The 16,332-nt window shown below is 44.1% G+C and overlaps 1 protein-coding gene across 7 annotated transcripts in view; it reads right to left on the reverse strand.

Annotated features, from left to right (window-relative positions):
* Positions 1–16,332, reverse strand: part of SIL1 (SIL1 nucleotide exchange factor) — a 314,302-nt gene that overhangs the window by 193,833 nt on the left and 104,137 nt on the right. For 6 of the 7 annotated variants that reach the window (XM_007172237.2, XM_057540342.1, XM_007172240.2 and 3 more), the window contains exon 2: positions 1,549–1,663. In XM_007172237.2, the coding sequence (XP_007172299.2) occupies positions 1,549–1,653 (105 nt within the window). In that variant the 5' untranslated portion in view covers positions 1,654–1,663. Of the gene's footprint in view, positions 1–1,548; positions 1,664–12,576; positions 12,641–16,332 lie in introns of those variants that run through there. The other variant, XM_057540343.1, reaches the window with a different exon arrangement.

Below are 16,332 nucleotides of genomic sequence, written 5' to 3' on the forward strand. Positions count from 1 at the left end.
CCTACTTGTACTTAGCACATGATGAAAGATTATGACAAATGGATACAGCTTAGGAACAGACATAAGGATAAAAGCAGCTTTTGCTGATGAAAGTCAGTATTAACATTTTTCTGAGATTAGACTCAAAAGAGCTAATATAAATGGGCCAGAATAATTATGGCTCTGAAAGCTCATCTATTTGGTTGGACTATTATCCAAAAGAGACTTACTAACACACAGTCCTTAAGTAAATTCATCAGCACGCTTTTGTTAATTGTGCATCTGCTAAAGCTCATGATGGGGAGCACCCAGATCCTCATGAGCTGCAGGTTGGAGGGGACACAGCCCCGAGCCCTTGAGACACTTGGTGCTTTTCTGGGCCAGGCTATGCCAGAGACAGCCCCAACTTCATGCCATGGCCAGTCCCACCCTCAGGGGCCAATGGGATCCCAGTCTCATTCTCTTTGAAGAGGAGGCCAAAAAACGGCAGCAACAAGATCTTAGTCAAAGAACATTAAAAGCTCAAAAGGATTCGTGACTCCTAACTGTACATTCTCTCCTGCTCTACAAAGTGGGGAGAAAAGCAGAGAGAAAACAAATGACTTCAGAGAGAAGGTGGAAGCTTGCCATGAGCCAGAGGTGAACCTCAGCTGAGCTGGATTAAATTCATCACAATTGTCATTTGCACTTCAAGGCCCTCCGTCTCCAAAGCCTCCAGCACTTTACCCAACATTTAAGTGGGACCCCTGGGGTTGGACAAGGTGGCCAGGGGAGGGTGAAACTGTGAGAGAGCTGACAGTCAGGGCATCTCAAGGGAGAGGAAAGAGAGGGCACTGGGAGTTGATCAAGGGCAGGCTGTTGGTGGGGCAGGCCAGGGAAATGGGGCCAGGACACCCTGCAGCCAGGCCAAGCTCAGGGCCTTCTCGGGCATTCTGCCCCTGCCTTTGGCAATGACAGAAACCCTCAGCAATGAGGTCTGGGTTAATGAAAAGGAGGCTGTAAAGAACATGGAGAAAAGGACAGAGGGAAAGAGGATACAGAGCTACAGACAGACTGAGCATGCACATGGATGAGCAGAGTAGACAAAGAAGCAGTCTTACTTGGTGCTCACCACACAGGCACCCACCCCTTGGGGAGAATCATGACCTTCCCAGCTCTGCCACAAACTAGCTTTATAATGTTGGCCAAGTTACTTAATATCTCTGAGACTTAATCTCCTTGTCAAATGAGGATAATAACTGTAGTTGTCTACTTCATAGGGTTGTTGAGGGGATTAAATAAGAATACATATAAAGCACATAATACAATGCTTGGTACATAGTAAGCTTATCATATTATCATCATTGTTATTATATCATTATCATCATCATCATCTTTTCCCCAAAGAGAAACTGTGTCGTAAGCTTTAAACAGAGGCCAGAGGACTAAGGGATGGGGGAAGAAGTACACATACTCCATGACCCAGCACTGGTCACATTCCTATAAGAAACTCCCACAGCAGCCCTGGTGGCATGGAGGCTTTCCTGGACCCACCAAAAAAGATCCCTCTATTTGCGGTAAGACACTTACCGAGTTCTTATGACTGAGGCAGAAGGTGAAGCAGGAGGTCATCAGCATGCCGAGCAGCATGCCCAGAGGAGCCATCCTAAATAGAAGCAGGCCCTGGTGAGGCATAGTTAGGGGCCTGAGGAATGTAAACACAGAAAATAGAAGGTCAACAGGAAGCTGGTGCTTGACACCCCTCCCCCTGCCCCAGCATAGTGATTCCCATGATGTCACCTTTTTTGACAGATGTCAAACATTTCAGATGATGTCAGACATTTCCTGAATAGAGGTATCACAGGTCTTCTACCCCAAAGGTAGATCAACCTGAAGTAAGCCTCCATTCTCCCATATGGGGAGATATGCCTTGGTTAAAACTGTACAGTAAACCAGGACGCTTGCATGTGCTATAATAGCCCTGGTCCCTTCCTTCTTCGTTATCCAGGTTGTTATCAGGTTGCACAGGGTGGTATTGGCTATGGTGAAGAGAGAAGGAAACTAACCAAATGATTTGTGTGTGAACAGACATGGGCCCAAATTCATATAAGCCTTTACAACCATTCACTTCTAAACCATATCCACTGTTATACCTGAAGACAGATACCATCAGCACCCTCTAAAACAGCAAAGTTCAATATTCCCAAGCCATAAAGCCTTTTACATCACTTTTCAGACAGTCAAACACACCAAAGTGCAGGCCCTCCTAGCTGTTAAAATTTAAATAACACAAGGATATTCCATGTTCACAGACTGGAGGCTTAATAATGTTAAGACAACAATACTACCTAGAGCAATATGCAGATTCAATACAATCCCTATCAAAATCCCAGTGGTGGGGAATTGGGGAATTCCCTGGCAGTCCAGTGGTTAGGACTTGGCACTTTCACTGAAGTGGCCCAGATTCAATCCCTGGTCGGGGAATTAAGATCCCGCAAGTCACAGCATGGCCAAAAAAAAAAAAAAAAAACCAATGGTGATTTTTTACAGAAATGGAGAAACCTATCCTAAAATACATATGGAATTTCAAGGGACCCAGAACATAAAAATACTGAAAAAGAAGAACAAAGTTGGAGGACTCACACTTCCTGATTTCAAAACTTACTACAAAGCTACAGTAATCAAAACACTGTGGTATTGGCATAAGGACAGACATATAGACCAATGGAATAGAATTGAGAGCCCAGAAAAAATTACATATATGATCAATTGATTTTCAGCAATGGTACCAAGACAATTCAATGGGGAAAGGACAGTCTCTCCAACAAACTGTTCTGGAACAACTGGATTTCCACATGCAAAAGAATGAAGTGGACCTTTCCCTTACATAATATATAAAAATTAACTCAAAATGGATCAAAGATATAAATTGAAGAGTTAAAATTCTTAGAAGAAACATAGGGAAAATCTTCATAACCTTAGATTTGGCAATACTTTCTTAAATATGATACCCAAAGCACGGACGATAAAAGAAAAAATAAATAAATGGAACTCCTTCAAAATTAAAAAACTTTTGTGCCTCAAAGGACATTATTAAGAGAGTGAAAAGACAACTCAAAAAATTAGAAAAATATTTCTAAATCATCTATCTTAAGGGTTTAGTATCCAGAATATATAAACAACACCTACAACTCAACAACAAAAAAAAAACAAGCAAGCTAAATTAAAACAGGCCAAAGACTTGAATAGACATTTCTCCAAAGAAGATATACATATGCCAATAGGGACATTAAAGGATTCTCAACATCATTAATCACTAAGGAAATGCAAACCAAAGCCACAGTGAGATACTGTACCATTTTACATCCACTACTATGGCTATAATTAAAAAAAAAAAAAAAAAAAACAGAAGGTAACAAATGTTAACAAGGATGTAGAGAAACTAAAACCCTAGTACATTGCTGGTGGGACTGTAAAATGGTGCAGCTGCTGTGGGACAGTTTGGCAGTTCCTCAAAAAGTTAAACATAGAACTACTATATATATATAATCCAGCAATTCCACCCCTAGGTATATATTCCACCCAAAAGTTCTGAAAACATTGACTCAAACAGATACTTCCATGTGAATGTTCACAGCATCATTATTGACAACAGCCAAAAAACTGAAACAACTTAAGGATTCATCAACAGATGATTTTTTTTCAAATGTGGTACATACAATGGAATATTATTCAGCCATAAAAAGAATGAAATTCTGGTACATGCTTCAACATGAATGAACCTTAAAAACATTATGCCAAGTGAAATAAGCTAGACACCAAAGAATAGATACTGTATGATTCTACTTAAGTGAAATATCTAGAATAGGCAAATTGGAATAGTAAAAACATTTTGGTCAGTAAACTAGAGTGGAAGTCAAAAGAACTTAATCCAGACTGGCAAATGACCTCAGAAAGAAAGGCAGAAAGAAAAAAAATATTAAAAACAAACAAACAAAAAAAAAAACACCTTAGAAAAATTCAGAACCTGTCAGTATCAGCCCAGACCCTTATAAAAGGTTTTCATGTTGGTCACTCAGCCCCAATACACCTCATTAGTTTACTAATGAGGTTTACTCAAAGAGTCTTAAATGAATTAATTATAAGGGAAACACCTCTGGAGAGTATGGGGTTTTACCTTTTCTCTTTCCTATTCCTGCCACACTCCTCCATGTTCCACCTCAATAAATTGGTCCTGTGACAAGATTGCAGTGGAACCCAAAGCCCTGCCTGAACCCACTATAAGAAGTTATTACCCAGTGACCAGCCCACACCTTCTCGGGGGCAGACGGAAACTTTCCCTAAGGAAATCTGGAGCCGTGAAGGAAAACAGCCCTGCTGGACCGGCACTGTGCTAAAAAAGCACAGCCAAATGGAAAAGCAAAGGCTTGGGAGCTAAAAATAGATGCTATACTCACCCAGCAGCAAAAGCCTTTGCTTTCTGCCAGTTTCTCCCCTCTTTTTTTGTAGACAAAATGGAACGGCTGAGTGCCACATGAGCTTTCCCCAGCAACCTGGCTCCCTGGGGCACCAATCACACTGAAAGACACGGACTCAGTTCATAGCACAGCACTAGGTTCTGGACAGGTGCCTGGCCATGTCTGGGTGTGCAGAGGAGTGGGAGTGCAAGGCTCAGTGAGGATGAACAAGGGACAGAAGCTGCCACATCAAGAATGAGAAGTCAAGAAAGGCCCAGGGAGATGGGTCCCAAGAGGACAGAGCCCTAGAGCTTCCTATAATGTCCCATACCTTTTTTATTCTTGCATCCTTGGCTGTGGGGAAAAGGAGAACAAACCATGGAAGTAGGGGACTCACAGCATTATCAGGACAACATACATTAAGAGAGAAAAGGATTATCCAAAAGCCACAGACTTCCCTTCCCCTACATGAGACCGTTCATGTGTATATGCATATACACACACACAGAGAGTTAGACGCCTCCTTCTTACAGCCAGGGATAAACACCTGGAACTGATGCTGGGGGGAAAAAATGAGAAGGAACAGATAAATGAGAATGAAATCAAGGGCAAAGATGACAAATGAGCAGGAGGAGAAGGCCTAGAAGGGACTGAGGAAGAAGAGCTTGGGGGCAGCTGATGCACTAACAGCGTACCCACCTCCTGGAGTGGGATGGCAGGCCAGGTGAGAGAAATGGCAGCTCCCACAGGGCTCCTTGCCGCCTCCATCACCTGCACACACACTAACGCCCTCAGAAGCATTTTCTGACAATACTAAGGATGACAGGTCGATTAGTAAATGGATCCTTCATCTCCCCCACCCCCAATAATTCCATGTGGACTGCACACCTGACCTATTCATTGGTTCCATATATTTTTCCATGAATCAGAGATAAAGAGAGAGAGAACATGGTGGTGGGGGCAGTGCCTGGGGAGAGGCCTAGGAGCAGTGAGGCTGGGAGAAAGGTGTGAGACAGTTTCCCAGGCATTGCAAGGGTACCCAGAGAACAAGTGCAAACTCTGCAGCACGCAGGCATGGGTAATGCTGTCCTCTGTCCTCATAAGGTCTGGCCTGTAACTATGTCACCTGGGCTTTGTCCTTATTCAAGAAGTGGCGATGGAGAGCAAGCAGGCACGTTTTCCCTGGGCTTTACACTGAAGCTTGGGGGAAGGGGAAAAGAGGGAAAGGAGAAGTGGCCCACAGTTTGGTTCTGCCAGGATGGTCCACCATCACAAGCAGGGACATAGGCAGCAGCAGCAGCAAAAGAAAACCTCAGACCCTGACATAAGTAAAGCCAAAGTCATGGAATCCCACAGAGGCATAGTTTGGCACTTGGCCTGAGGTTAGCGCCCTCCCCAAATCACTTGCCACCCACTAACCCTGAGTTCACCTGATCACCTGCTCCTGTACACCCTGGATAACAAACCTTCCCATCATCCTTGGCTCTCAAAAGAAGACAGAACTACATCTTTTCATTTATGGCCTTCTTCTGACTTACAATACCATCACTCAGTCCAGGAAAGGGGAATGCATTTCAGTGTTCCACCAGTAACTCTTTCCTTAAGTATCCTTGGACTTTGAGACAAAAGAGATAATAAGGTACTTGAGATGCCCATTTTTCTATCAAAACTGGCCACATGCAGTCTGTACTTCTACTTAAATAGAGGCTGGATGCTCTCAGCAATCTGTATTGCCAGCCTGGAGCAGATGCTTGGGGCACAGGTGGGAGGAGGTCCTTGGACTCACTAGCCCTTGCCTCCCTGTTGCCTTATGTTCTCCTCTCAATTCAGACAGGACTCTAGGAGGGGACTGGGCCGTATATAAACAAGACACCTTCCCGTAACTTTTATCTTCTCTTAAGGCAGGAACACAAAAGAATGGCATGAGGATGGCAGGAAGCCAACAGAGGAAGGAGGAGTGGAACTGCTGGACCTCCTAAAGCTTCTGACATGCTGGGAGGTCCCATGGACAGTGGCTGCTCTCCAGTCTCAGGGCCAGAGCACAGGGGGAACAGGTAAACATCACAAGTGTTCTGGGCAGGGAGACCCACCTCAGCAGCCTGCCTGGGAATGCTTGGAACTCCCATCTTATAAAATGCTCATGTTCTTAACCTACAGTGTATGTCCATGTATTTGTTTCCCCAAATCTTTTGGAAAAAGTGAAAGGGCAAGAATTTCTACTTCCATCTTATAAGAAGGAAATTAAAGCAAAGAGATTTAAAACATTGGGTTGAAAGTATAGTACATGAATTTAGAGTCAGACACATCTAAGGCCAAGTCTTGGCTCTGCCAATTTCTAGCTATGTGATGTTGGACACACACTTCACTAGGCCTCAGTTTCTTCATCTATAAAATGGGCATAATAAGAGCTCCTACTTCAAAGAGTATTAGGGAGGATTAAATAAAACAATGCGTGGAAAGTACACAGTACAGCACCTGGCACCTAGTTATCACACCATCATTAGACCGGGGATGAGGACTTGCCCCTGGACCCACAGGCAGTCAGAGCCAGGCCAGGCACCCTAGAAACACTCTCCAGAGCTCCCTGACTCCTGCAGGATTTGCATACCCTCTAGCTGACCCCACATCTCAAATTTTAGGACCAAAGCCTTTTGCTGGGTATCTGCTTTCAGGAGGTGAAGGAAACAGATGTTAGAGGAGGACCCCCACAGCTAAAAATGGAGAGACCCCAGCCAGTTTTCTGCTGAGCACCAAGGCAGACCCAGCCCATTCAGTGCTTTTCCTAGCATATTAGTGTCCAGAGAGCCAGGCCACCATCATGTCGAACTTCCACTTGCAGGAACAGCTATTAAACAGCCTTCTGCTTTACAAACTGACACTTAGAGGATGAGCTCTTCCCACAAACACATTCATTACTATTTATGTGCTACACAAACTCATACACACACACACACACACACACACACACGCACAGAGTCACTCACCTCTACACAAATAGAAGCTCACTGCCTAATTTGGGCAGAAAAATATGAATCTGAAAAAACAATGCAAAGAGAACATTGAAAGGATAGTCCTGACAAGGAAGAACAATGTGCAAAGGCTTAGGAAAAGAAATGAATTTTTAAAGAATAATTTGAAGGACAAGAGAAGTAAGTTTGAAGAGGTCAGGCAAACAGGCTTTTTCCCCCATAAGACATAAATTAAAGTCAGGAGATAGACAGCAATTAAATAAAAAGAGGCTTTGAACTGCAAAAGAAATGTGGCTTCTAACCCCAGTCTAGCCCTAACTGGCTGGGAGGCTGGACCTGGAACATCCTTAAGCCACTGACCATTTCTGTAATGGCAACAGTGTGTGCCCCAAATACTGAAGTCATGCCTAAGGCCATGCAAATGGGGACTGCTCTCAACAAACCCAAGGCACCCTAATAGGAAGTGATCAGGTGAGGCTACTGGAGGGTAAAAAGTTCACAATGGATCCAAGCCTCTGCCTGACCAGAGAGTTACAAGGCCAAAATCCGCTTGTACAGCCTGCAAGGGAGAGCCCAAGTGAGGCCTTTCCAGTGGCAACACAGAGACAGGCGCTGGCCCTGCCAGGGCGCACATGGAGCCAAGAAGGGCTCCACAGGCCCAGCTGGGACTGGAGCTCTGGAAGGAAGGCAACACAGGATGGGATGAAATAGGAAGGGGGCATTCCTGACCCCTCCTTAATACTCTGTACTCCAAAATGTGGGGGACATGGCCAATCCCATCCCTACCCCAGTAGAGAAGAGAACAGATCTTCAAGAAGGTAGCTAAGTCGCTACTAAATATAAAATAGATAACCAACAAGGACCTACTGTATAGCACAGGGAAATACACTCAATATCTTGTACTAACCTATAATGGAAAGGAATCTGAAGAAGAATAGATAGATATGTATAACTGAATCACTTTGCTGTACATTTGAAACTAATACAACATTGTAAATCAACTGTATTTCAATAAAAAAAATTTTTTTAAAAAGGTAGCTAAGCATGTTAACAAAAAACTGCAATCTCGGAGACAAAAGACAGTGCTCCCTCTAAAAGAAATGAGGTGACAAGTCGAGTGATTGAATAAAAGGGAGCCCAGCCTGGCCCTCTCCAGACCTATCCTAGTCAGCCCCAGCCTTCAAAGAATCTGAATGCTAGAAGGGAGCTTAAGACTTAGTCTTCATTTGGACTGCTAACAATCCAAAAGACACAGCAGGCACTTGATACCTACACACAGAAAAACCAGAGTTCAATGCCTTCTGGTATGGGCTTGTCACTGCATCCAGGAAGGCTCTGGCAACTTCATGCCTGTTGAAGACAAAGAGGTAGAGAGGACTAGGGCAGAAGAAGAATTTTGGTGCCATCACCCAGAGGTGACAACCAAAGCAATAAGAATAGAGTTCCTGTACTACGGAGAAAACTTAAAGAGAAAGGAACAATGGGCCAAGAAGAGTTTTCAAGCCATGACTGTACGTTAGGAAAAGAAAGAGGATGGGACTTCCCTGGTGGTCCAGTGGTTGAGAATCCGTCTTGCAATGCAGGGGATGCCGGTTCGATCCCTGGTGGGGGAACTAAAATGCCATATGCCGCGGGGCAACTGAGCCCGCACACCACAACTACAGAGCCCAGGTGCTCTGGAGCCCACATGCCACAACCAGAGAACCTGCGCACTGCAACTAATGAGCCCGCGTGCCACAACTAAGACCCAATGCAACCAATAAATAAATAAATAATTTTTTAAAAAAAGAAAGAAAGAGGAGCAATCCAGGGACCAAGATGAAGAACATTAAGAATAGTGCAGAATTACACAGGTCAAGAGAGGAGGGGGCTTCCCTGGTGGCGCAGTGGTTGAGAGTCTGCCTGCTAATGCAGGGGACGCGGGTTCGAGCCCTAGTCTGGGAAGATCCCACATGCCGCAGAGCAAGTAGGCCCGTGAGCCACAACTACTGAGCCTGAGCGTCTGGAGCCTGTGCTCCGCAACAAGAGAGGCCACGACAGTGAGAGGCCCGCGCACCGCGATGAAGAGTGGCCCCCGCTTGCCGCAACTAGAGAAAGCCCTCACACAGAAACGAAGACCCAACACAGCCAAAAATAAATAAATAAATAAATAAATGAATGAATGAATAAATAAATAAATGAATGAGAGGAGGAAATCCTGAGAAGATCAAGTTGTGGGTTCAACAAAGTCAAGAGGTCAGTCAGAACGAGGATGAGAAAAGCCACTGGATTTGGCAACAAGGCAGCTGGAGGACCCTTCAAAAGAGGGCACACTTGTGAAGAAATAGAGGCACAAGGGTAGAACACCTAGAAAAGTTGAGTAGGTCCACTGAAGTTTGGAGATTTGGGGCAACTTCTCTAAATCCAATTTTTTCAACCTTTCCCCTAGAGTCATAATGATAACAGAGAAAATACTGACCCCGGTGGTCATATAGAGAGATTCTCCGATGCCATATGGTAGGTTCCCTTGATGGAGTAGAGCTACCCCTCAACACACACATCCTCAGGATAGTGACGGGCACACTCACATCAGTAGAGAAAGGAGGCAAGGAGACAAAGTCTCCAAGAACAAACTCCCATCAGACACACAACTCCACCTTCTCTGAGCTCTCAGCCATGCCTCAGACCGCTCTGAAGCTTTAGTCCTTACACTCTGTAGAGCTGTAATAATCATAATGATAGCACTTGGACCGAGGGATAAAGAGAAATACCCCCATGACACCCTATTCCCTAGTATCAAAATGCAGTATTTGGGCAGCCCAGAAGAAAATAAATTCTGTATAATAATAATTATAGTTAACATTTATAGAGTACTTTCTATGTTCCAAGCAAAGTTCTAAGCTCATTTACTCTTCACCACAACCCTGTGATGGGGTTCTAATATGCTGTTTATTTTGTCCATGAGGGGACTAAAATTCAGAGCGGTTAAGTAATTTGCCCAAGTTCACACAGTCAGAGAGTGGTAGAGTCAGGAATCAAAGCCAGTTTGGCCCCAGAACCCATGCTCTTTCTACAGACCATGCTGCCTTTCCAGTGGTCTATGAAATCAGCCATTCATTTTATTTGTTTTGCAACAATGTGAATAAAAAGGCACACATTTTGTGTCAGGAGAGAAATTTTTTAATGAGCCTACTGGAGCCCTCTTGCGGAGAGAGCCACTTCTGCCACATCTATATTTCTGCACATCATACACACACATGCATGCACACACATTTTGATTACTGAATGTCCTTGGCACAGCCAAGCCCACAGTAGAGACACAGACATTCAAGAAGAAGAAGGCCCTTGACTCAGATTGCAACCAGTTTGCTGGCACCCTGTGTGACTTGACCTTTTAACCTCCCATAACTCAGGCTCCCCAGCTGTACAAGAAGCAAAAGCATCCTTGCTCTCCCTCACAGAGTCCAGCACAAAGCACTCCCCTCATACATACCCAACTGTCTGGAAAGAACTTAGCAGAGGGGAGGAGAGAACTATATTGGGTAAAAGTTGGCCAGGATGATATCCAAGCTCATTTACAACTAGTCTATGATCCTATTCCCCACGCATGAAATATATAGGACAGGATTATTTCCACATGGCAGATGAAGAAAATAGAGCCCAAAAGGGTGAATGGGGCTTGCCTAAGCACACCAGCAAGCAACCAGGCAAAGTAGAGAAATATACCAGCCGTGGTCAGTGTATTTTCCACTAGGCTCCAGACTGCACGTTTCTAGCAGGGAGTTGGCAAGGAAATCTACTCCTTATACTTGCTCCCCGACACTGCATGAGGTCCTCAGAGTGATCAGCCTGTGTCTCATGACAGCAGCCAAGGTTACCAAAAACTCTACTCAACTCCATCTCTACTCCAGACCTGGATTTCCACCCAGGTCTCCCCAATTAGTTGTGGGACTTTGGGCTAGCCACTTAACCTCTCTCCAAATTTCAATTCCTTCATCTAAAAAGGGACTTAATAGTAACTATTTTGTAGGATGGGTGTTAGCATTAAATGAGATGATATGAAGCATATAGCACAATGCTTGACACAAACCAAGGGCTCAAGAAGCTTGTAGCTCTCACTAACAACTACTGTTAGAGAAAATTCTGAGCAAAGGACAGGATAAACAAAAGCAGTGAGGCTTCACCCCCATATAGAAATGTCTTCTGTTCTGATAATCAAGTCTCTCCTTGGAACCCAGCTTCCCTGAGCTGCAAATCTGCCCACACACCTGCACTAAACTCTAGGTGGCTACAGAGGCATTTCCATTGAAACCTTTAAGCGATATTGGCTGGCTCTGCATCAGTGCCCACTAGAGAGTTGACTAAGAAAAGCCACTTCAGAGCCCAGCTTCCCGGTGACTCAGCCCTGTCTTCGTATTCCTGCTGCTGCTCTCATACCTCTAAGAGAGAATAGGGAAGGCAGGAGCAGCAGGGGCAAATTCAGCAGACTTGGACTGCTTGGACCGCCCTAGACAGGGTCAGTTGCTATCCAGGGAGTAAGAGCTCCAGGGCCACCTCCTTCCCTCTCCTTTTAAACTAATAACTATATCTCCTAACAGTAAGCATGATGGGCTTTCTTTATAGCCTGCTCCCCAAGAATACCAGGACCTTCATACACTCATCTACAAACCACAGTCTGGGGCTGGAGAGGGATCAGAGTTCATCTTTCCTTTCCCCTGCTGCGTCCAAACTTCCAGCAAAGGTCAGGGCCTCACAGTGGGACTATGGTAGGATAGGGAGGAAGGTATGACTTCTAGTCCATAGCTCCAAATGGACTATCTGCAAATCAGTAAGCACACCAACCCTTATTCTGTGCCAGCCACTCTGGCACTTCGGATTACAAGCACTCAGCATTCACACTCTAGAAACAGGTACCTCAGGTCCCCCGAGCACACTGGGAACCATACTGTATAACAGAACATACAAAAGATACCATCACTGTCCGCAGGTGTTTTATGTCCTATTGACCATCAATGAGTAGCATGGTTTTCCATATCTGAGTCTCAGACAGTACAATTAAGAAGAAAGCCCTCTTAAGGAATATGCCGTGAGAAAATAGATACTGTTCTGGGCAACTTGAGACACAAATTATAACTTTGAAATGATGAGATGGGCAACAATTAGGGTGATCCTTAAACTAATTGAGGAACCCCAAGAAAACAGCATTTACTTACAGAAAACCTTAGTGGCAGCACAAGTACGGATCACCAATCACTGAACTCGCGACTACCATGTTGGCATTGACTATGTCCTCCAGGTAAGTCAGCAACTGAAACAACATATTTTATTTTTAACACACCTGAGAGTCCAAGACTATTCATAATTCCAGATCCTTAAAAACTTGAAAGGAGGATAAATTTTAAAGTGTACACATTTACATACGTGGGCAGAAACACAAAAATCAGATGCTTCTCAACACAGCTCAGGGAGCCATAACTCACGGTTTTCAGAATCCCACCTAACACCCAGAGAAAATCTGGGTGCCTTCTCTGAGAGATGGTGGGAGGCTGGGGAGGTAGCCAAGAAACAAAGAAACCTAAACTCAGCACTTGGCAAGACAATTAAGGAGCAGAGGATTTTAAATGCATTGTTTCTGACTCTAAATATGTCTACATTTATTACCAGTTTGGGATCAGAAACCACATTTAGTTCTGCCGTGACCACGCACTAAAAATATTAAGCAGAGTATTGCCTAGGAAACAGCAGTCCTCCCTGCTGCAGCAGCCCCATTTCAGAGCTGACTCTGCCATGGTCCCAGGGCTCCCCATCCTGGGCTTTGCTAAGAGCCCAGTCACAAGCAGAACTGCCACTGTCCTGACAAAGCCTCACTTGCTTTTTAGAAAGCAGCAGTAGGAGCTTCCTTGGTGGTGCAGTGGTTTAGAATCCGCCTGCCAATGCAGGGGACATGGGTTCGAGCCCTGGTCCGGAAAGATCCCACATGCCGCGGAGCAACTAAGCCCATGTGCCACAACTACTGAGCCTGTGCTCTAGAGCCCGCGAGCCACAACTACTGAGCCTGCATGCCACAACTACTGAAGTCCGTGAGCCTAGAGCCTGTGCTCTGCACACAACAAGAGAAGCCACTGCAATGAGAAGCCCACGCACCACAACGAAGAGTAGCCCCCGCTCACCCCAACTAGAGAAAGCCCGCACACAGCAACGAAGACCCAATGCAACCAAAAATAAATAAATTAAATTTTTTTTTAAAAAGAAAGCAGCAATAGGAGCCAGGGCTAGAGATTACACAACGTCCTCATCCTCTCCAAGGCTGTGTTACGTGGTCAGTGAAATTCCATTTCATGGGCCTATAACAACTACAACCCATCTGACTGGGAGCTCCGCAAGAGTAGGGACAACGTCCACCTAAACCACTGCTGTATCCTCATTGCCTAGCACTGTGGCAGACGCTCAAAAAATATCTGTTAGTTGAATAAAATTAATAATCTAAAAGGGGGTCACGTGGAATACACAATGGAAAATAATGTCCGTGAAAATATGAACTATAGTGAAACATGAAAACAGATACATAAAATACTGTTGAATGAAGAACATAATGGCACATGTATAGGAAATATTAGTACTTTGAAAAAAAGTGTGTGTAGCCAACTGTCATCAGACATGAAGTTAGAATTATGGAAAGCTATGCTCAATGAAGTCTTTCTTCCTAAAATATTAGACATATGAGAAAATACTTAAAATAAATATTATTTTCAACACAGAACCTGTTCCCTTATCTACTTTTTTTTTAATAAATTTATTTATTTTATTTGCTTATTTTTGGCTGTGTTGGGTCTTTGTTGCTGTGCATGGGCTTTCTCTAGTTGCGGTGAGCAGGGGCTACTCTTCGTTGCTGTGTGCAGGCTTCTCATTGCGGTGGCTTCTCTTGTTGCTGAGCACGGGCTCCAGGCACGTGGGTTTCAGTAGTTGTGGCACACGGGCTCAGCAGTTGTGGCTCACAGGCTCTAGAGCGCAGGCTCAGTAGTTGTGGCACACGGGCCCAGTTGCCAGTGGGATCTTCCCAGACCAGGGCTCAGAGCCGTGTCCTCCACAATGGCAGGCGGATTCCCAACCACTGCACCACCAGGAAAGCCCTCCCTTATCTACTAATTCATTCTGGTGCCTGGGATCACAGAGACCTTGTTCAGCAAGACCATCCATCTATCACAGAAAGAGAGAGCACAAGGAAATAGCTGCAGTCTTAAAATCCAACTTATCAAGTTGACCTTTTTTACCAGACGACTTCCAGTCTGCATCACCAGTATGACTGGCTCCCTAGACAGGTCGCCAAGACGGAGGTGCAGAGACCAAAAAAAAAAAAAAAAAGGATGTCAGAGCTCCAAATAGGTACCCCCACACCACACGGCCCATGGCCTACTACCCAGCAACGTGCCTATTAAGAAAGGTAGCAGATACCAATCCTTCTAAAATTTCCAAAAAATAGAAGAAAAGGGAACACTTCTTAATTCATTCTATGAGACCAGAATTACCCTGACACCAAAGCAAGACAAGGACACTACAAGAAATCTACAGACCAGTACCCTTATGAATATACATGCAAAAATCCTCAACAAAATACTAGCAAGGCAAATTCAGCGGCATAGCAAAAGGATTATACAACATGATCAAATGGGATTTATCCTAGGAATACAAGGGTGGTTCATCACATGAAAATTAATCCATTTAATACATTACATTGGTAGAGAGAAGGAAAAAAAAACACATGATCATCTCAATTGACATAGAAAAGGCATTTGACAAAATCCAACATCGTTTCATGATAAAAACACTCAATAAACCAGGGACAGAAAAGAACTTTCTTAACATAATTAAGGTCATATATGAAGAACCAACAGCTATCATCACACTCAATGATGAAAGACTAAAAGTTTTTCCTCTAAGATCAGGAGTAACACAAGGATGCTTGCTTTTGTCACTTAGATTCAACATAATACTGGAAGTTCTAGCCAAAGCAATTAGGCAAGAAAAAGAAATAAAAGGCATCCACATTCGAAAGGAAGAAGCAAAACTATCTGTTTGCAGGTCACTTTATCTTATACAAAGAAAATCCTGAAGAATCCACAAACAAAAACTATTAGAGCTAATAAATTCAGCAGGTACAAGAGTTGCAGGTACAAAATCAAAACTCAAATCAGTTGTATTTCTATACACTAACAAGTAACAATCCAGAAAGAAAATTAAGAATATAATTGCATTTAAAATAGTATCAGGTTTCCCTCATGGTGCGGTGGTTAAGAATCCACCTGCCAATGCAGGGAACACAGATTCTATCCCTGGCCTGGGAAGAGCCCACATGCCACGGAGCAGCTAAGCCCATGCACCACAACTACTGAGCCTGCACTCTAGAGCCCGCGAGCCACAACTACTGAGCCCACGCACCACAACTACTGAAGCCACGTGCTATAGAGCCTGCATGCCACAACTACTGAGCCCACACACCGCAACTACTGAAATCCATGTGCTCTAGGGCCTGCGTGCCACAACTACTGAGCCCGCATGCTGCAACTACTGAAGCCCGCGTGCCTAGAACCTGTGCTCTGCAACAAGAGAAGCCACTGCAGTGAGAAGCCCGTGCACCGCAACAAAGAGTAGCCCCAGCTCACTGCAACTAGAGAAAGCCCGCACACAGCAACAAAGACCCAACATGGCCAAAATAAATTTTAATAAATAAATAAATAAATAAATAAATAAAACAGCATCAAAAAGAATAAAATACTTAGGAATAAATTTAATCAAAGAAGAAAGCCTTTAACCAAGACAAAAGACTTATACACTGAAAACTGCAACACATTACTAAAAGAAATTAAAGAAGACCTAAATAAATAGAAAGATGTTCTGGGTTCCTGAACTGGAAGACTTAATTTTGTTAAGATGACAATACTACCCAAAGCAATATACAGATTCAACATATT

Source organism: Balaenoptera acutorostrata, chromosome 2 (assembly GCF_949987535.1).
Source record: "Balaenoptera acutorostrata chromosome 2, mBalAcu1.1, whole genome shotgun sequence".
NCBI lineage: Eukaryota > Metazoa > Chordata > Mammalia > Artiodactyla > Balaenopteridae > Balaenoptera > Balaenoptera acutorostrata.